Raw genomic sequence first — 23,219 nt, 5'->3', positions numbered from 1 at the left:
ACAGTGTTCAGCAATAAAAATAAACAGAATTTTGTCAATTACTTATTTACTGTTTGTTCGCCTGTTTGTATTCTGTTTATTTTCTCGGAGTCTCCTATTTGGCCATTTAGCCTGTTGACCGTTTATATCTATATTTATATATATCTATATAATAATATATATATGGATGGGTCACCCTGTTTTCGAAAGTTTGAATGGGGGTCAGCATTTTTGGGTATTTTCAAAGGGAAGAGGTCAGTCAGATTCTTGATGTCCGAAAAAATAATCTACCCCCAGGCCGAAGGAACTGACTAGTTCCCTACTTCCTTGGTCCGGACTACCATATGCAATAAAAGTGCACTTTACACATTAAACACTTAAAAGCTGTGTTGGCAAGCAGAATAGTACTCGGTGTTTCATCACCCTTTTGGAAGTAGAGTGAGGACGCGCAGTTGACATACAGAACAAAAAAGGTTACCTTTACAACTGACAATAAAGGATGGTTGAATGTCCACTTATTTGCAGTAACATGACCGTAACAATGAAGCTCTCATACATGTAAGATACGGGGATGTTTCGACTCGTACGCGTTTTTTTTTGTCAAATATTTACATGAAAATGAATACAACTTTTGACTTCTCTAGTTCTAACATGTATAGCGGAAATCGACAATTGATGGTCAGCTTGCCAACAGCGATACTGTCTATAAACGTGGCCGTGGGGCCGATTTACACTATTTTGAGTATATAAAAACATAATTCCATTTATCGTTAGAACGGAGGTGTTCTTTAGTCAATTACATGTAAAATCAACTTTACTGCGTTTCCCCCGATTTTCACACCTTATTAATAACAATCTTAGGGTTTCTTCTCTGAACTGAAACTATAAAAGAATGTGTACATTGCCAAGAAAATGTAGAAAATTAAACATACCGCCATCCCTTTGGCTATATAATAGTTCTTTACTGAGCAATTTCGATAAACAGGATTTAGCCATGACTTGTGAGGGAGCCACTGGAAATAAAAGGTGGTTGGGCCAGAGGACTTTGGGAGGTTTATTTTTATATACCCACCCTTCACCTGCCCTTGGGGCTGGGTGACATTCTGCGAACTTAGACCGAGATGGTCACATTTTACATCTGCTAATTTTATAATGAGCGCATATTCTCAATGTGTTGTTAAACTAACAACATTTCGACCAGAATTGCAATAGCTGCTTTGCGGTACATAAATATAACGCTACACGAGTTTCATGTGTAAATGTGTCTACTATGAAGAACGTGCCAATAACAGCAAACACGGGACACTCCTACCAGTGGCTTTAATTTTATTTTTTTAATAACAGAACAAAACATGTCTCGCTTATTAGCGTCAGCTTCACCATTGTATAGTGTAACGCCCTCCCCTGTAGAGATGAAAGCGTCCTTCACGTGGCCAAGGCGTGTCTCATTTTTTGGGTCGAAAAATAATAGTACAAGCCATTTCAGTTTCCTTTGTATGATTTTCAGGATCTATGCAGTTTCGCCGTCACCGGATTATCACTGGATTGACTTTGGTGCGTTCTTTTGTACGTCAAAGTCAATCCGGTGATAATCCGGTGAAAGCGTTCACAGATTAGTAACTTATCCTTGCTTACTGACGCATGGGGCAATGAAACACACCAGATTGTAGAAGAGGTATGGCCCGGGGTATGGTATAAAACTTTATAGCTTACAGTAACCACAGGACAAACACATATCACAATATGGAGGACAAAAGGGACAAATCTCTATCAAACCAGTTCCAAGATAAAGACACCCGAGGTTGGTCGTGTAATTAATCTTTATATGGAATATGAGTCATTTAAACAAACAGTAGCGACAAGAAACCCATGCTGAGACCAAGACATCTCCTCCCCCTCCCCCTCCCCGTCCCGGGGACGTACCGGTTCGCTGTCCCTGTTCAGATGTTATTCTTTTCTATTCTAAATTAATTTATCTAATCTAATTATGCAATGCAACATCCGAGGTACATGAATATTCCACATCGATTAAGGGTCATTAACATAGAATTTTAATACCGAAACAATGCTCATTAATGTAATCTGCATATTTGAATATCATTATACCTCGCATCGCACTAATAGAATCTAATCTAATATTACCACATGATATGGAGGAACATTATAAGCGAACTTTTTCATTCGCAAATTAATATTGCAAATGATCTCATGATGGTATTAACGTGAATTTGTGCGACAATGTGATCACGCATGTAACAAACATGACGACTGCCCTACTATTAAATTTGCAGATGATACAACTGTTGCTGGGCTGATTGACGAAAATGAGATCAATTATCGCAGCCAGGTTGATGAATTGGTGATGTGGTGTACCGCTAATAACTTAGAATTAAATGTTAGCAAGACAAAAGAGGTCATTATTGATTTTCGAAGGAATAAGACTCCTCTCACACCATTGTCTATCAATGGCACAGATGTCGAGATAGTTGACACCTTTAAATTCCTCAGCATCCGCATCTCCAGTGATTTAACCTGGCACGCGCACGTCGAGCATTGTGTTCAGAAAGCTAAGCGACGATTGTTCTTTTTACGAAGGCTGGCAGGCTTCGGTCTTAGCAGGGATCTCCTGATAAAATTTTATCGGGCAGTTGTCGAGAGTGTGTTGACAGTCTCCATTGTTGTCTGGTACGGGAGTTCTACTGTTGCGGATCGTCGCCTGTTAAACAGAGTGATACATTCTGCCGAGCGCATTATTGGTGTAAATCTGCCTCAATTAGATGACCTTTACAGATCTAGGATGCAAAAGAAAACAAATTCTATTCTTTCCGATTCTTCCCATCCTGCCTTTGGTCAGTTTTCGCTTTTGCAATCAGGGAAACGTTACCGCTCTATTGCAGCAAAATCAGAACGTCATAGGGAAAGTTTTTACCCTTCAGCAGTCCGTCAACTGAATGGGATGGACCCTTTAGCCAGATGTTCGTAACTTTTTTATTGAGTTTTGTATCTTATCGGTGTTTGCTGATCCTGTTTTTATATTGTAAATGTTTTAATTGTATTCTTCGTGGTTTAGAGCACGAGCCAATGAGATTTCTGGTGTATTTTTATTTTTAAACATACATTAGCGAATAAACTATGATGATGATGATGATGAGAAGGGGATGATACGATTTAGGAATACGAGCGGAAAACGGAGATCGTCTGATCTTTTAATCACGGTATCCAATTTGTGAGAACCTCGCTATAGCTTTGTTTGTGATACCCTATTTTTGGCATCTCACTGCGGATGCCAAAGAATTAGTGCATCACCTTCCTGGGATATTAGATATCTTTAAAGGGGCAATCGAATGTATGATAACTTTGGATAATAGTAAAAGAGGAATCAAAATACAACCTGATGCTGTTGTTGATGTTATTGTTCTTGCACAGGGAAGCCAGGATGAACAAACTAAATACAAACCAAAACTTAATAAACAACCAAACAACAAAACAAACGAATAAACAGCCAACCAATCAAAAAAAAACACAAACAAATAAGTAATAAAAACAAACAAATAAACAAATAACTGACAAAACCCCAAATAAATGAATAACAGAAAATGATAAATTGAATAAGAATTGAAATAATTGACTGAACAAGACATGCCAACTTATTTAAAATGCGAAGTCAGTTTTTCTACCCACTATGGGAGTATGGTGGATAGTGACACTGACGTTGCATTTTGAATATGTTGCATGAGTTGATCGGTCAATTACCTCGACTCTTACTCAATTTATCGTTTTATTTTATATTTATAATTCATTTATTAAGCTTATTTATATATTTATTTACTTATTCGGGTTTTTGTCGGTCATTTATTTATTAAATATTACTTATTCGTTTGTTTTTGTTTTGTTTTTTGTTATTTGCTTGTTTTGGCTTGTGTTTCTGTTTGTTTATTTATTTATCCTAGCTTCCCCGTGGTTGTTGTTGCTGTTGTAAAATCCATAGACCATGTGAATGTCAATTGATTTTCATCTCCGGTTCACAGTCTGCACGTACGGGACACTCATTTCTGTTTTGGGCACAGGGAGACACAGGCTCTAGAGTCAATGCAGGCGAACCGCTAGCCGCCACTGATACAATAAAAGTTTTTATTGTATCAGTGGCGGCTAGCGGTTCGCCTGCATTGACTCTAGAGCCTGTGCAGGGAGATGTCCCGACAACAGTTGCCAAAACCCCCGGCCTTTCCCGAGAAAATGTTGATTTTTCAGTGTCCAGAAATGTAGAAAAATCGAAACTTCAATCAATCTTTATTATACTCAACTTACACTAGCAGAGAGTGTGGTATGAAAGTTGCTGTGCTCTCCCTGGCCTTTCGAAATTGTTAGTAAATTTACGAATTGGGTTCAAAAAATATTAGTAAGCACAAATTATGTTATTCTGAACCCACCAACTTTCAACAAGCACTTCTGGTACTCAATAGATGATTTTAAGGGGATAGAAATGATGAATGATTTCATTATAGACAAAAGAAAATGAAAAATCCCTTTTTAGTTTTTTTGACAATGAACACTCATATTTTGATACGCATTTTCAAAAGATTTATTGAATAACACAGTACATCATGGGTCATCATGAATGCTTGTAACATTGAAATTTCTTCCTTGTCTCAATAAAGTGTGTAATTTTGGTCAACGGCCAATGAATGTTATTCAATTACTCTATCTTTATTACACAACATAACATGTTCAAGTATATTGTGACACAAATCATAACTCCCTTTGTGTGTGTAGTCAGTGGTTGATGATTATATATATTGATTTATGAAGTGGTCATTAATGTTATCAAATATTATCAGTGTTTGCACAAGTTTTAGATGCTAGAAAATCTGTCCCCTGTTTTTCATATTTGGAAAGCTCTGTTACTTTGAAAGTATGCACGTCATCCATAGGTACTAGGTGGTGCCTCTATAGCTGCAGTCATTATGCCATGTTCATCCTTAAAATTCTTTTTAAACAACCACTTATCAGAACATTTGGCAGTCTGTGGTTTCGCACAAATTTTGTCTCATCTCAATCAAATTTAAGTACGCAAACTGAGACTGGTGATCCTGCTAACGTTTTCTTAGAGAGAGTTACACTTTTAAAACGCTGCAGATGATCGTCATTTATATTTTTGTCTGGATAAACTTTGGTCATGGGACTGTGCACAGCATTTTGTCTGGATCATAGAAAACTATCAGTATTCATAACATTTGCTGAGACAGTTTCTTGTAAAATATTTTGAAGGAAACCTATTAAAATTGGCAAGCTGACTGAAAAATTCAATTTGCAGATCGTCAAATGACAAATCTATGACATCTAAGATTTCCGGCTCGCTTCCACCTCCATGCACAGAAAAGCACTTTGCAGTACATGTTCAACCATGCGCGGTGCGGACTGCAGTTCTGCTGTAGTTCGACTCGTGACTGTCTTTCAGGCTGACTGTTCTTGATCTCTTCTAGCTCGGCGGTTTCATTGTTTCGTATTTTTTTCATATCAGTTGCCGTTTTTATGCCCAATTTTCTTTCCCAACTGGATACTATTAATCCAAAGTATTTGTAACTGCCCACTTCCCTCGATCCGCTTCAACAGTCCATTCGGAAAGTTGACAGCATGTGAGTGTTTGGGTGTCTCGAAACTACCGTAATGGGGTGGTAATGCATGACACACCACTATGAGATTACAAGACCCGGGGATCTTGAAACCTTTTCGCGCATGCTCATGTTATCACAGGTCAAAGTCCAAAGCCAGCTATCACCATGTGTCGATGCGCCGATGATAGGGGCAGCGTAGGTTTTGAAAGACGAGATAGGAGAGTATTTCCCCGGAATTCACAATCTTGACCGAAAATCAGGCTTCAAAAATAACAAAATCGTTCGTAAATGGCCGATCGGGCATTCATTTTTTTTCGTAAATTTTCATTTTTGTTCGTAATTTACGAAAGTTACGAGCGACAGCGAGAGCACAGAGTTGAATGACTGCCCCTGCACATCCCTTGCTTGCTAAATCTACAGAGGCGGCAGTACTAAATGTCCATACTGCCAGGGATAGTGGTTTACATTTTTGTCACAAAAATAAATGGATCGCCCAGTAAGAACGATTTCAACTATATACCACGAGGGTACCATTTGTGGACTCGAAGAGTGTCCCTTTCTAGCCTCCTTTGCCAAGGTCTGTGAATTAACTGACCTTTAACCTTTGGAAGAAGAAGAGGATGTCGTGTACTTGTTTAGGTAGAAAGTCAATCAAATTTTGCGTGAGAAGGGATTTTTATATTTATAACCTTATATTGGAATGCACTTAATATTCTGTACTTTCTCTTGTACTGTTAATTGTAGTTCTATTTTCGAACTTAGATGTCTGTGAATGTTACGACTTCCTGCTTGGGCCACATGTGAAGTTCCCGCCAGTTTTCGCGCCAAATTTGACACGTGAACAAATAGTGCAAGATGGCAGGCTTCGACGAGCAAAACATCTTCTTCTCCGACAATTTTGGTTCAGAAGATTATGGCGATGAGGGGAAAATTGATCGTCTTGGTATTCAACGAAGATTCAAAGAATTCATACGTAAATTTCACGAAGGTTCTTTCAACTATAAATACCGGTAAGATTTACACGGAGTTTCTTCGTGTCCTCGAAGACACTGTTCCGCGTGACAGTTCTTTGTTTATGAATCGTGGTCGCAGCGTATGAAAATGGCGAGGCTGCATTTCGTGACGATGTCCATGCCTAGGATTCATACTTGCCCTTCCAAATAATAAAGACAACATACTTCAACTGCTGTATTTCCTTACTTTAGAAGTACATTGAATATCAGTCATCGCAGTTGGAGCGATCGCGATCGAGCTATTTAAATTTTAAATGTACCCTGAATATACGCTGGTGATGACAATGACACCACACCGCTGACAATGCAGGCATAAGCTCCTCGATCAGTCGATGTCATAAAATCTTCTGACGCTGTAACAACATCTAAACTCTTAGTTTTACTGCTTGTATTCGCTTGAAATGTTAAGAAATAGTAATTTGTTTTCATTTTGATAATGTCATTTTTATGACAGAGATGAGTTGAAGCGCCATTACAACCTGGGACAGTACTTCCTGGAGGTGAATCTGGACGACTTGAGCAGTTTTGATGAGGAGTTGGCTGACAAATTTGGCAAGCAACCTTCAGAGCTTCTGCCTCTGGTGCGTCTTAACTTTTTTGTAGTCTGTCTTTGCTCTGTAGCTCGCGAGTCCACATGTGACAAGTTCATAAATGAGCTATACTCTGTACTACAAAGAGACCCTAGACTAGATCACCTAGCAGCTTCGTACATAATTTGATATGTCTTTTGATGTATCATGTCTGTATGTATTGGGAACCATGGTAAATTTGACTATAGTGTAACCCTCTTTACAATGAAAATGTTTTGGGAATGGGCCTTTCTTTCAAGCTAAACAGGAACAATACAAATGTAAGATGAGTAAACCAAAGGTATCAACACTCTCCCACAAACGTCCGTAAATGCAATATTCTTAGCAAATTGTCCTGTCTTTTGTATACTTTATGTAGTTTGAGCAGGCTGCCAAAGAAGTTGCAGATGAAGTGACCAACCCAAGACCCCAAGGTGAAGAAGAAATGGAAGCCATTCAGGTGTTGCTGACGTCAGGAGCACATCCATCGCACGTCAGGGAGCTCAAGGTGAGTATTTTTGCACGTCTTTACGAAGTGTTAAATATATCACAATGAACTTGGAAGTACAGAAGTGTGATATTTCTGTAAGTGTGAAATTGGTTTTCAAGGTGATACCATGCCATACTGGTAAGTAGGGAGGTAATTGGTAATTGTCAAGATAAACCGGTCACTCACTGACCTAGGCAAAAAGAAATGACCGATGCAGAAAGAGTTGTAAACCATATTACTTTACGAAAGACGTTTATTCTTGAACAGTCACTTCAGTGTACAGTACACCAAATGAAATTAATGACCAAAAGAAGCGCATTTCTTAAAAATTATAGTTTTCTTTACAAGAAAATGTGAACTTTGAACAGGTTTTCTTCCAGTAAAATAAAACAAATGAGGCAGACCAATGAAATGAAATATCCTTGACAAATGCATATATACATAAAGGCACTGAATCACTATGCTCTTTCAGGAAGTAATATATCATCTTTCCACACGCTGTTTGAAGAAGTCATCCTAACCAATGCCTGTGAAAAAAAATTTGCATTTGATTTTCAGTCAGAGCAAGTGTCCAGACTGGTCAAGATACCCGGTATTGTGATTGCAGCGTCTGCAGTCAGGGCCAAGGCTACTGCCATCACCATCCAGTGTCGTAGCTGTCGTGCCTTTGTCAACAACATCCCTGTGAAACCTGGTCTTGAAGGATATGCACTGCCCAGAAAATGCAACACGTAAGAGCATGAGATTTTTCATAGTTTTTTTCCATGTATTATGAGTTGATGCCTTTACAGATCCTGTGACAGAGATTTGCACTGAAGGAATATTCTGTTTACAAAATGTTGGTGGTATGTGAGTGTGTTTTCGACTTTTTTTGTAACATTGACCAATCCAAAGTGCTCACAAAGACGTCTTAATGTCAGATAGTTATCACTTAAAAAGTTATAACCAAAGTAAATAGTACCAATAGAGAACCATAAAAATGCATAAGAAGATAAGAAACTTAAAAATAACAACAAAACTTTTTTGGTTCCCATCATAGGTCTCTTGCAAAAAGGATGCAGTAACAAATTTTTCACCATTGTTTCTTTCAAAATTCAAAATGTTCCTTGTTATGATATTGTGACTGGTACATGTGACAGTGTTCTCTGTTTCTTTACTTTTGCCACAGTGACCAAGCCGGTAGACCCAAATGTCCAGTGGACCCATTCTTCATTGTTCCGGACAAATGTACATGTGTTGACTTCCAAATACTGAAACTGCAGGAATCACCCGATGCAGTGCCCAACGGTGAAATGCCAAGACATATGCAGCTTTACTGTGACAGGTCAGTCTCAAAATAATATAAGTACTAAATGATACTGCAAATCTCATCTTATCAGAGCTTTTACAGTGATGAAACCATCACTGTGGTATATGCTTAGCAATTGATTCCCATTTTTGCAAGAAATTGTCACATTTGGGAAGAAACTTCACTAAACTGTGACTGTTTACTCTACATGGAGGGTCCTGGAAAGTCCTTGAATTCTTAAGTCTCCTGGGAAGTCTGGAAAAGTCCTCAAAAATTATATTGAATCGACCCACAATTTTAAAAAAATAACAAGATCTTCCATTGAAAAAATGGTACATTGCCAAATCGGTGTTATGTTTTCAAAATGTGTTGAATCTGAAAGTGCATTTCATGTGTAATTTTAATTTTTTGCAGGTATTTATGTGACAAGATTGTTCCCGGCAACAGAGTAACGGTGATGGGTGTTTACAGTATCAAGAAAGTTGGTAAAGGAGCCAAGGTGAGAAATCTTTCATGGTTGTAAATCATAACAAATAAGGATTTTGTAACTTCTTTCCTAAATCATACTGTTCAACACTATTTCATTTTCTCTGTGTGTGTCCAGTTACACCATTGAAACAGCTGTGTTTTACCAAAATCTCTGTAATGGAAAGGTGGACAGTCGGAGATGATCAGATAGTGTATTGATGGCGACTTTTCACTTTTGGCGTATGTGTGTTAGAACATTTGGGCTGAGCTATGTGCAAGTACAAAACTCAGATCAGTGAAAATAGCAAGTCGCTGTAATCGTATCAAGTTTTTAGTTAGGTTCCATTCCATCATTCATGTCATTTAAATGCTAAGGTGATAAGAATTATATGAGTCAGTTTTGAAGCATACAAAGTCATAGGACATTTGGCAGCTCACATTTTCCTTAGAAATGTTTCTTGTAAATATGTCACAACGAAATATTTTTCCTCTCAGTCTTCCCGAGACAGGGTTGCTGTTGGTATCCGTAATCCATACTTGAGAGTAGTTGGAATTCAAGTCGACACAGAAGGTTCTGGAAGAACTGCTGGTTCCTCTTTCACGCCACAGGAAGAGGAGGAATTCAGGCGTCTCGCTGCCAGTAATAATGTCTATGAAACCATCGCCAAGAGCATTGCACCATCCATCTATGGTAGCATAGGTATGTTTAGGGTACTTCCAAATTCTCAATATCACAGTCTGTACGCTCCTGAAAAGTCGTTTGGAAATCCTTGAAATTGCCAGTGACTTCAAGTAAAGTGACCCAAAAAACCTGTAATTGCCATCATTGTCAAAATTTGTGAACATTCTCCCAATAAGAAGTTCTGTGCCAAGGAAGGGAAAAACTGAAATGTGAACTGCTGGCTTGAACAGTTAATGCCAAGGCAACTGAATTTGCCAGGCAAACCACAAAGCATTGGGCAAAAGTTCTTTTAATTCTATAATTCAGAGAAAAACATACCTACACTTTCAATGCCTCAGTATTATGAATAAGAACAAAGAGATAATTAAAACACATTTCATTCTTTATTCACCGTGACAGACATCAAGAAAGCCATAGCCTGCCTCCTATTCGGTGGTTCACGGAAACGTATGCCAGATGGTCTGACTAGGAGAGGTGACATCAATGTACTGTTGCTCGGAGATCCTGGTACTGCCAAGAGTCAGCTGCTGAAGTTTGTTGAGAAAGTGTCACCTATCGGGGTATGTATCTGCCAGTGTGTAGTATGTTATGTACATTTGATGTCATTCTCAAAATTACATTTACCGTATTCTGAATTTCTTTGCATGTTCTATCGAATGTCATATTCTTTGACCAAGTATAAAGTCGAAAATTTTATTGGTTCATTTGAAACCCATGTATGACCTTATCAATGTGATTGATACTATGAAAATGGAAATAATTATGAGATGGACCATAGAGATAGAATAGTCAGGGCTGTATGCTTTTTCAGCCTTCCTCAAAGTACTTTTTTCAACAACCAGCTGTAATGCAAATATTTTTTAGCAAATTATGTTCAACAGATTCCCCCTCCCCAGATCTAATGGTAGAACCCCCCCCCCCCCCAAAGCATCAAATGTGTAGCTTCAGGATAAAGACAGAGCCTCAGAACATGTGCAATTCTTCAAAAGTTTGCAGTTAGTATGGCATATTGAAAAGAATATTGAAAACCAGTTTTCAAAAGGCATAAGTGTCATGTTAGTATTTTCATAATTTGCACATCAAGATGTTCGTTTATTTGCTTCTATCACAGGTGTACACTTCTGGTAAAGGAAGCAGTGCGGCTGGTCTTACAGCGTCTGTCATCAGAGATCCATCGTCGGTAAGTTCTTACTTGATCTGTTCTTTACTCGTTTCAATTTAAGATTTTTTAGTCCGTATGGACAGTCCAGGGGGACTTAAAGGTTTAGTCATGTCTGTGCGTCCATTCGCACAAATTTCTCAGTGATGCCAAGAGCGATTTCTTGTTAACTTGGTACAAGAATCACTCCCTCTGTCATACATATTCCTGTTGATTTGTTTTGTGATACAATCAAGTATGACCATCATTTCCATCAATGGTTTCAAAATTCATTAACCAAGTGGGGACTATGTCATTGACAATGACTTACATATATTTTAGCTTTAGCCCACAAATTTGTTGACAAGCTGCTCTGTTTAGCATCTATGTTCATTTCTCCAGGTAATGGTTTGAAGCATTGGCTTTGTGAATTATATGGTTTTCATCAAAACATTGGCACTGCAAAGGACCAGTTTTATCATTATTTGTACTTGTAAACTGCAATGTTGTCAAGACCATTGGACAAATATTGCATATTAAATACAGGACTATAACATCATTAGAAAGAAGCCATACTGGGGTAAACATGCTTCATGAGAAGTGGTTGGGATTTGATAATTTCTCCAAATTTTGCTTTGTTATCTGTGTGTGTTTCTCATAGTGCTGTGCTACCTATGCAGTTCATGAATAATCATGCAAGTTTATACAAAAGGACAATGAAAAAAAGTAAAAATGCACATAAATGGTCTGTTCCTCAAATAGGTGTATCAGGGTGAATTAAGAGTATATTAAAATGTTGTATCTGTGTTTGCAGCGTAATTTCATCATGGAGGGTGGTGCCATGGTCCTGGCTGATGGTGGCGTTGTGTGCATTGACGAGTTTGACAAGATGCGGGAAGACGACAGGGTTGCCATCCATGAGGCCATGGAACAGCAAACCATCTCCATTGCCAAGGCCGGTATCACCACCACACTGAACTCCAGAACCTCTGTCTTGGCCGCGGCCAACTCTGTGTTTGGCAGATGGGACGACACCAAGGGAGATGAGAATATTGACTTCATGCCAACTATCCTGTCGCGTTTTGACATGATATTTGTGGTGAAAGATGAGCATGATGAAACAAGGGATACTGTAAGTAGCAATTAAACTTGAAACATCTCTTTTGAGCAGCGTCAATGTTGTTTGACCATGAATCTTGATAATGCTATTGTTTTCTTTCATGATGGTGATTTGTTTTTGAGATGAGTAAAAAGGCAACTTTAATTGTTTCATTCAAAAGCAAATTCAAATAGAGACAAGTATGTGCTTGTTTTGCTTGTAAAGTATATAAGCTAGACAATGAAACCATCTCAGTTAAAAATATCCAGAGCTTTCATAATGTATATCAGGGCTCGAAATATTACCTGTCTGCCTGTCCCGGACAAGTGAAATTTGGCCTGGGACAAGTAGTTTTGAAAAGTACTTGTCCAAGTGGACAGGTAGGTTTTTTCAGCCTGCAACCAGTATTTCAACCTATTGACTACAGCAAATATTCACAAGTTTAAATTTATATAACAGCGTTTCCGTTACAATTTCAGAACTTGCGTACGATTTTACTCAACTTGGTTTTTTTTCGCGTAAAATGTATCAACAACTCATATGGTGTCGGTGGGAATCGGTATCTGAAGTGAGTTGGGCAGTCTTTTCTGTCGAACTTGGGGGTTTCCTTTAACCCTTTTCCTGCCAAGTCCATATTTCACCACCAGGTCAAGATGGTTAAAATTAATGAAACACAACGTATTCCATATGATGTATTTGAACATAATACTGTACATTTGAAGGCTGTTGAAAACATAATACTGTAAAGTTGAATTTTTTTTGACAAAAGATGCTATAACATACCAAGCCAAGTGGGTGAAAGTACATCATGTTTTGGCTCAATACCGCTTTTTACTGACTTGGCTGATGGGGAAGAGATACAGTTATTACTGTCTGGCAGGAAAAGGGTTAATGCGCATGCTCTATTAACAAAAAACAATAACGTGGGGGGCTTCAAGGTATGGTAGCTGAACGCTTGCAATGCCATGATGCATGTCTCGTATATGATCGTTGAGCAGCCTAATGACTTCATGTCAAAGAAAATACTTTCTGACAATGAAATTAGTGTTTTCAAAGGGCCAACAAAAAGCAGATACTGATCAAAGTCCAGCGGGACCTCTCAAGATGCAACCCTACAGAGTGTAAATCGTCACCCATACCCGTAAACACTTTCCAAATAACATGCGACCTAATGACGATGATTAACTGTATTGTGTTACCAACAACGTAGACTCGATGGATTCTCGAATTTTTTGCATCTGTAGTGCCATTGTCTGTACAGAACTGATTGACTTGACGTTTTGTGATGATGAAATACAAGGTTTCATGAAGAGTTGCCGTCCGCTAAAGTCTAAAATGTTGCAATATCATGATAAATGTCACTTGCAAGCAGGTGCATATGTTCTATTTTTGTCCTGCATTGAACCACGTTGAGGCAATGTAGTGTGAGCCAAGTACGTCCGTGTCATGGGGCGGCATGTCTCAATGCGTATTAGTTTACGCAGTCATGATTTTTTTTTGCGTATTTCAGACTATTTTGCGTAACATACGCAGGATTTTGCGTTAACGGAAACGCTGTTACAGTATATACCTTTTACAATTTTGAAAATCATTATTTGGATATTTACCTGTCAGAAAAAAAGTAAAAGAAAATTTGATAATATCTAATCACTGTTTACAAGAGGCAGCCATATTGATTTATCTAAGGTCACGTCTCAAATCTCTTAGATTGGGAGATTCTCAGAGCTATCTCGACACCGCTGTTACACCAATTTGCATATGATACAGGCATGAGTGTGTTGAATTGAATTGAAACTAGTATAGTTTCTTAGAATAAATTATGCCATTTTGGACAGGTACTTTTCTCACTGGGACAGGTACTTTTTATTTTTACTTGTCCAGTGAACAGGTGGTTGAAAAAAAGTATTTCGAGCCCTGTATATATATGTTTGCGTCCTTAACCTGCGATCTGGAAATAATAGACATAGTCCACATTAAGCAAAACTAAAAGAAAGATTAGTACGAAATGAGAACGTCAAAGAAACTATGCCATTCACTTAAATTAATTTTCATTCGTTGTTTTAATAAATGACATACTTTATCATATCATGTGTGTTTTGTCACTTTTCTTATGTTTTTAGTACCATTGAATTCCAGTCAATGTACTGCTGTATTTATCTTCATTCACCACTCTTTGAACGGAAATTTAGATAACATGCCGAACTCTAGTTTCTTTCAACTTTCATTAATTCAGCTTGTTTGTGAGATGCTCATTAGATAGGTGCAAAATTGTCACCAGTGTTATATGCCCTGGTTTTTGTCTCACTCGTCAGAAAAACAGGCAGCATTTTTCAAATAAAAGTAAATAAAAAAATTTGTTAGTATTGAAAATATGTTTGTGATCATCTGAAATGGGCGAGCAATGGGGAATATATACAAAGGGTTGTTGAAATAATTGCTGACATATGTTGGCAAATTGCAGTAAAGGGTAAGAGAGTCAGAAATATAGGAGGATGTGAATAAAGGAATGTGCTTTAACTTTGAGGTTAAAAATCATGAACGTTTTGCCAATGAAATTGCAAAATTTGACTGATGGGAACTTGCGAACACCTTGATACAAACCAATATTTCTAATCTGTGCCGAATGTTTTGGTTCTGAAGTGGAATTTTGTTTTGTTCAACCCGGACAGACCCTGGCTAAACATGTGATGAATGTACACATGAATGCACTACAGACCACCACTGCCAACGAGCAGGGAGAACTTGAACTTAACTTCCTTAAAAAGTTCATTTCATACATCAGAGGGTAAGTCATCAACCACTTTACTGATTGTTGTCAGATTTTTGTGAAAAAAGTGCTCAATCACGTGCCTGTAGTAGAAGTTATGCCATTAAGATTTTTAAGAACTGCTGGTTACATTTTGTGTGTATGATTTCTTTGTAATACCATCATGAAATTATTCAGTGACAGATCCTAAATACCTGTTATTTAATTCTGTTTTGACATGGTGCTCCCTCAATAGTAATATACCATTGTTGCTGCAAGTGGGAAGAGAAATTTGTGTTGAGCGCCACCAGTGGCAGGTTTTGCATGATCGTTTGTTGTGAAATACAGCTCCAATACTTCAAGTTTATCCATTGGTTTGTGTTACTGACAACTGTCAAAAGGAAAACCAAAAGAAAATACATTGGTTTTAAACACGTTATTTGCAATTATTCTTTTGTAATTGTCTTATTGAATGGCAGGTATGAAGTGTGTGCTTGACTGAAATAGAACTTCAAAGAAATTAAATGTTATCCAACTGTCAGGATTTCTCTATGAGATGGTATAAAATGTTAATAAACTTAAAGCAGATCACTATTACACCATTCACAATTGAACTTGGTAATGCTGTTTAACTTTGGCCATTCTAACATGCGGATCATAGTAATAAAAGAGCTTTTTGTATATGGCCGTCGAATACTTGGTGAAAATCTTGGTCATAGGAGTAGAAATTAGTGTGTGACATCTACAACAAATAAAACCACCTTTCAAAATTCTTGTCAATGCAAATGATGAGTTAACAATCAGGTAACATTTTCATTTCTGCATGCAGCAAGTGTGGTCCCAGAATTTCAGAGGCTGCTGCGGAGAAGTTGAAAAATCGTTATATCCTGATGCGCAGCGGAGCCCGCGATCATGAACGAGAAACGGACAAGAAAACCAACATACCAATAACAGTGAGGTGAGTGCCCATCTACCTTCATAGCACCAAGCCCTTCAAGATTATGGTGGTGTGACTTTTCTAATGGTTAAGTTTTATTCCGAACTTTTTTGTGAAGTGATCTTGATTTTAGGATCAAACCCCACAACATCTGCTCACCAACATAATGTGAAACTAAGACAAAGAGCCATTCTTGTCCTGTTCTATGTAAGAAGAGTGAACGTAAATACAAATAGTCAGGCTCTTGAAGCTGACAGTACCAGCATACACCTCACATTTTTTTCCAGTGCTATTCAAAATCAAACTCAAACTTTTTTTAAATGTATATATAGATCAGAAATATTACCTGAGGCTAATCTATCTGCCCTCATACTTTCCTTCATTGGCACTCACTGAATCCATCTGTTCTGTACATCACAGCAGCTGACACTTGTACAGTTTCTTCCTAGTTAAGAGGTGCATCTACATACTTTATTTTGTACTTACTCTGTCTTTTCACCATCACAGGCAACTGGAGGCAATTATTCGCATCTCAGAGTCACTCAGCAAGATGGAGCTGTTGCCGTTTGCGTCAGAAGCTCACGTAGACGAAGCTTTGCGTCTCTTCCAAGTGTCTACTCTGGATGCAGCAAGGAGTGGTAATCTAGCCGGTGAGTCGACTCTCTATAATGTTTTAATAGATTTTGACAAAAATTTCATGTCCTATCACAATCATTAACCTATATCCTGCCAAGTTCATATTTCACCATTAGGTCAAGATAGTTAAAAATTGGTGAAACACAACGTGTCCCATGTGGTGACTTTTAACAAAAGATATAAAATATTTGAAGGTCCCAGGAAACATAGATACTGTAAAAATGATTTTAACAGACTAAATCTGCTATAACAGACCAAAGCTAGGTTGGTGAACATACATATGGTTTTGGCTCAGTACTTCTGCTTTTTATGGACTTGGCAGTTGGGGAAGTGCTTCTGTCTGTCAGGAAAAGGGTTAAATGGGAAACAAATAAAACTCCAGTTATTTGAACAATGATTTAAATGTTACTTGTGATAAAAAACGTGAACCTTCAATCACACATAGTATAATTCATCTTTTGAGACAGGTCAAAAGTCAAAGAATTTCTTTATGTCAGTCATTTTTAGTCCCCGCGGACGAAGTCCGGCGGGGACTTATAGATTGGGTCCCGTCTGTGCGTCCATCCGTCCGTCCGTCCGTCCGTCATCAACAGTTTCTCAGACACTGCTGAACCAATTTCGTTCAAACTTGGCACAAAGGCATAGCACTATGACCTACAGATGCACGTCGATTTATTTTGTGATACGATCAAATTTGGCCGCGAGGCGGCCATTTTGTTGCGATTTTTCATGTCTTTGGACCACAACTCAGACATCCTTGAGCAGATTATGTTCAAACTTGGCACAAAGGCATAACACTATGGATGTCAAATAATTTTGCGATATAATCCAATATGGGCGCGAGACGGCCATTTTGTTGCGATTTTTCGTGTCTTTGGACCATAACTCAGACATCCTTGAACAGATTCTGTTCAAACTTGGCACAAAGGCATAACACTATGGCCTACATGTGCATGTCAAATAAGTTTGCGATACGATCCAATATGGCCGCGAGGCGGCCATTTTGTTTGCGATTTTTCGTGTCTTTGAACCATAACTCAAACATCCTCAAACTGATTCTGTTCAAACTTAGCACAAAGGCATAACACTATGGCCTACACATGCATGTCAAATTATATTGCGATACGATCCAATATGGGCGTGAGGCGGCCATTTTGTTGCGATTTTTCATGTCTATGGACCATAACTCAGACATTCTTGAACCAATTCTGTTCAAATTTGGCACAAAAGCAAAATAGTATGCCCGTCATATGAACACCAATTTATTTTGTGAAATGATCCAATATGGCTGACAGGTGGCCATTTTGTTTGCAATTTTTTCATGTCTTTGAACCGTAACTCAAACATCCTTGAACCGATTTTGTTCAAACTTGGCACAAAGGCAAAGCACGTACTATGGTATGCATATGCATGTATCAATTAACCTTGCGATAGGATCCAATATGGCTGCAGAACTGCCATTTTGTTGGAATTTTGCATGTCTTTGAAGCATAATTCAAAGGTCATTACACCCATTTTGTCCAACTTGGCACAAAGATCAAGCACTATGGCATACATGTCAATTTACTTCGTGACATGTTCCAATATGGCTGCCAGATTGTAAATTTTTTTCCAATATCTCTGCCCGATGATCATTTTGGATTTTTTCATGTCTTTGAGGCTTAATCATATGCAAATATTCCTTAACCAATGTTGTTGAGACTTGGTACAAAGATAAAGTACCATGGCATACATATGCATGTCTACTAATTTTGTGCTATGATCCATATGGTCAAGAGACAGCCATTTGATTTCAATTTTGGTGTGATTTTTTTATGTCTTTGAAACATAAACATAGGTCACTGTCCCTCGATGGACTGATTTTGTTCAAACGTGATACGAAGATAAAATACTATGGCTGCATTCTTGTGCACATTAAATTGTTTCATTATATGATCCGAAATGGCTGATGGCTGATTACAACAACATACCCAATCCCATAGCATTTCGAAAATTCCACCAAACCATGTGTATAGTATGTGCCGTCATGACACTAGAGGCAGTGAGGGCATCGTTATGTGTGATGTAATCAAAAGTTCCTTCAGTGGTCATTACCGGCAGAGATGAGTCATTTATTGAACGTTCCTCAGATTACTTCATTATGCAAGTCACAGGCCTGATGCACTTGTTGCATCAATGTCATTCCACAGCGACCTGGACCACAGCTACCTAGACACCAAAGATTATAACAAAATGGACAAGCGGGGACTGTGTCATCAACGATGACTTGTATATCTGAGCATGTTCTTCAATAAAAATTTTGGAATGTTGAAAAAATGAAACATCTTGACAGCATTATCACATATATCAAAATAGGAGTCAATATTTGTTATAGATAATTGTGACTGCTTTCAGCGTTCCAAAATCACAGTTCTGTTTTTGAAGATGTTTGTGGTATGCTTACTTTCAAAGTCGTGACATGTCATGAGCAGTTCTTTGACAATTAATCACCCTTGGGTTTTTCCAACCTTACAGGAGCGGAAGGCTTCACCACAGTGGATGACCGGGAGGAGTTGAACAGAATTGAGAAGCAGTTGAAGAGACGTTTTGCCATTGGCTCCCAAGTCTCCGAACACTGTATTGTGCAGGATTTTCTGAGACAGGTGAGTGTAAAAATGCTGTCTGACGGCAAACAGAATAACAGGAATGTTTGCCAAATGTTTAGAAATTTTTTTTTGAAAAATGATCTATCCGGATGTGCTTGTATCACTGAGTTTCATAAATATTTCATAAAATGAATATTGTGAGCAGCATGTTTAGTCCAGTGTGACAGGATTTGATTTATTCTTTGTGTACAGTGGGCTTATCATATCTCCCCCTTTGACACCATACTAATAACCTTATCTAAAATGTGCCAGTGCCAGATTTGTATGAGTGTTCATAACTTGTTCTGAAAATCACCATGCCACATACACATAATGGAAACGTACAATGGATCTCTTTTATAATATCAATCTGTATCTGATAATAACTTTGTGACTTTGCCTTTTGACCGCCATCGTTCAAATGAACCATCTCATTTGTTCTTTTTATCCGATCTACAGAAATATCCAGAGAGATCCATTTACAAGGTACTTCAGCTGATGATCAGACGTGGAGAGATTCAATACAGAATGCAGAGAAAAATGCTCTACAGAATCAAGTGAAATTAAATCTGGCAATATCAGTCAGGGTTACTTGTATTGATAATTCTGCAGTTCACCTCACAAATCTTCCAGCATATGACCAGATGAAAGAAGTATAAATTTAAGGGGTCTTTTGAAGATGCTCAATATTGAACATTTCTCATTCCCCTGACCCGCCTTGACATTCTTCCCATCCAAAAATTTATATTATTTTCAAAGTCCGTATGTCTTAGTATATGAACATTCTGTCCAGAGAGTCCAGTCATATTAAAGGAGAATGCCATGTGATGTCACAAGTACACTTAAAGTAGAGACACCATTTCACAGTAGTATGTATCATAGCTGTCAAAGTAACCTGATGAAATAGATTTCACTGATTTAAAGTTTTTTTTCAAAGAAATATAGAATATCACTGCCTGAAACTTTGTCTTAAAGTATCGTTTCAATTGCTCAGTCTTGGTGTGGATTAACTTTGATGTGTTTTTCTGTTGTGTCACCAATTCAATAAAATATATTTATTGAAATATCTGTCTGACTGAGTGTCTGTGTTTACATATTTCTCTGTTTCAACACCCACGTCTGTTGCTCAGATACAAAGTCATGGCTGGCCTGCCATGAGTGATATTTTCACTTCACAATTTAAGTAACCCTTTGAGTGCCAAAGTCAGTTTTTATTGTCTTAATAACATATGTACCCCAGTCAATTTTTTTCAGATTTTTGCCAAAATTTCGGTTAAAAAGTGTAACTAATGAAATGTGATGTCCTTTTTGTCAAAATTTTATCCAAAAAATTACAGAAAATTTTTTAAAAATTAGTTACATATGACACTTGAATTTTTGCTGGAAAAATTACAGCACTCAAAGGGTCAGGCCAAATTTCTATCTCGGGTTTGTTTCAAGGGACCAAAGGTTTTTGGCATCGTTTTTGCATAGCGAGAACAACAGAGCTGAAGTTGCCTTTCTGGAGTTCAAGGTAGTATGAGCCTCAAAAGTGAAAGATTAACTTTGCTCAAACTCTCAGTTAAACTTTCAACCATTCTATCACCAAATAAACTATAATAATCGGGTGTTACCATGCAAATTTTGGTGCTACAGAAACAAATTACATGATATTAACCGATATTTGATATTCAAAATGGCTGTCACCCCTGCATTAACTCGGGGGGATAAAATTTTCGACAAACTTTTAAAGATCGTGAAAATGTTTCTTACTACAAGAGCTTTTAAACGAGTCCCCAGAATGCAAGTGGTAGTTCAGAAAATAATTTGAAAAGTTCGGGAGTCTGAGTATCTGTTCCCCATTCTACTCAGGAAAGTACATGTGGGAGGACATGTATTTATGATCCGAGGAATCTTTCTGATAACATATGTGATGCATCTCAATACTTTGCATGATATCAACACAATATTGAGCTTGTCATCAAAGATCAAGACATTTGCTTAAGTGAACAGTGTGTTAACTGATTAATCATTCGTTTTAAGGATAAAGTGACCATGTTCAATGACTCGCCCGACTTCCATGACCTATCACCCTGACTGGTATGTGTCGTCATACCAGAGTTTTACAGGCCAATTATTGATCCAAATTTCCGGGCTTTACTCATAGAAAATTGCTTGAGTATGGCTCGCCTTATCACGAGAGAAGCCACAATCACGGGTCTACTTTTCGTCCGAAGAAAACGTAAACATAGTCGATAGCACAAGTATCCGAACGATTAAAATCTTCGCATACAGTAGCATAAGGGTAGTAGAAATCCCCAAATTCGCGGAGAAAATTTCTAACAATAGGTTTTGGTATTTCTTGAATATACATTAGACTGGGTCTATATCGGTGATTTTTTACAAAATAAAATCACTTGCAATAGTTTTTCTTGTGTCTCTTCTATTTTATACAAACCTATTTGAAATTGGCAGCCCTGGTCAGGTTTTCCTCGGTGACGAGCGAAAGGGTTACCTTTGCGTCTGCGCAGTAGAGTGAGTTAGTTTCTGCCGGATTCAGGATGAAACCCCTCTGTATTGCATTCAACCCGCTAGCCGCTCATCGTGTTCACTCACTATACACGTTTCATGTGAAAACAGAACACAAATCATCGCGTTCAGCCTTGGACGTAGAGAACTTTTCTCTACTATGTATGGTTCACCCCACTCACACGTTCACAAATCACAGACTTGAACAAAGTTTAAATATATATGGGTGGTAGACAAACGCGGTGTTAAAATAGTGGGAGTTTTCCCGGGGGAGCTGGTTAACTTCCATCATCGTCCAAGATGCGTTTGGTTACAATGTGTCCTCCAGTAGATAACATCTACGTGCATGTATCGCGGAAAGTTTTATGTATACTTTGACAGATGATTATCGGTATTGTAGGCTTTTATAACTGGCCTCGAAAAATTATTAAAATGGCACTAGAATAAAGTAACTATTATCTGGAAATGTACACTGAAAAATTATACAGCAAATAAACATAAATGGCAGGATGTGAGGAAATCCATTTCCGTATTGCTTTTAAATCATTCATTCAGTGTTCAAGCGATTGAAGAAAAAGGCCTGAGTATGTAGTCCTGATCAAGTACAGAACAACATTGAAGAGCGAGATGATTTGCAGAGTGATGGAAATTCTAAGTTTGTTTTAGACGTTTGTGTATATCAGTAATGAAAACTAACAACAGAGTGTAAGTAAATACGTTTGCATCGAAAAATAAAAATGTATTGTCGAATTTTACGAAATAGTTCACCGTCACGAAGACTTTATTCATGGAATTTTAGAAATGTCACGTATGGTGGTGACTTAATTTCTATCCGAGTACGAAATAGTACCAATTACTCCAGCACATAAAGGTAATGTGGTGATGCCAGTTTGATTGCATGTCAGAGTGGATAAAAAGCCGTCCATTGCATAAAAGCACATACACAGATATACGCTACGGAAATGAAAATATTGGTAGGCCTGTATAGAACGCCAAGCAAGACTTTAAAAAGTTTCTATACAATCACACAAATGAAATAAAGCATACTCCTCCTTTGCGATGAGAAATAAGCCCTCACCTTTCACCTAAATCCAAAGACTTTCTGTTCTATTTTATTAGAACGGGTGAGTATTAGAGTGGTGGACACACATGAGGGCTCACTCGTGGCAAAGGAGTGATTATGCTTTATTTCATACGTGGGATTGTATTGACTGTACTTGTCAACAAACAAACAACGTTTTTATTGACAAACATGAACACAAATACAACTTTGTTGCATATGGAAATAATCATATTAAGTAACAAATAAACAAACGCACATAAACAAACAAACAAGGAGCCAGAGCTGCCTCCGGTAAAAAGGGGAAACGAAAACTATAAAATGCATAGGCGTCACTTCCACGATGACGAGCTGGTGATGTCATGTG

At 37.9% G+C, this 23,219-nt stretch overlaps 1 protein-coding gene across 1 annotated transcript; it reads left to right on the top strand.

The window, feature by feature from the left end:
• Window positions 1–1,504: 1,504 nt before the first annotated feature.
• Window positions 1,505–20,355, top strand: LOC139150043 (DNA replication licensing factor mcm5-like). Its single transcript, XM_070722193.1, has 16 exons — window positions 1,505–1,780; window positions 6,357–6,604; window positions 7,062–7,188; window positions 7,556–7,684; window positions 8,225–8,397; window positions 8,835–8,990; window positions 9,369–9,453; window positions 9,918–10,122; window positions 10,504–10,664; window positions 11,216–11,284; window positions 12,057–12,374; window positions 15,011–15,126; window positions 15,917–16,045; window positions 16,532–16,674; window positions 19,175–19,302; window positions 19,744–20,355. The coding sequence occupies exons 2-16, from the start codon at window positions 6,450–6,452 to the stop codon at window positions 19,843–19,845; spliced, it is 2,196 nt and encodes a 731-aa protein (XP_070578294.1). The 5' UTR covers window positions 1,505–1,780; window positions 6,357–6,449; the 3' UTR covers window positions 19,846–20,355.
• The last annotated feature ends 2,864 nt before the right edge of the window (window positions 20,356–23,219 follow it).

The sequence above is a fragment of the Ptychodera flava genome, chromosome 14 (genome assembly GCF_041260155.1).
Source record: "Ptychodera flava strain L36383 chromosome 14, AS_Pfla_20210202, whole genome shotgun sequence".
Lineage (NCBI taxonomy): Eukaryota > Metazoa > Hemichordata > Enteropneusta > Ptychoderidae > Ptychodera > Ptychodera flava.
Note: the sequence above shows the minus strand (reverse complement) of the source record. Positions and strands in the feature narration are given on the sequence as shown.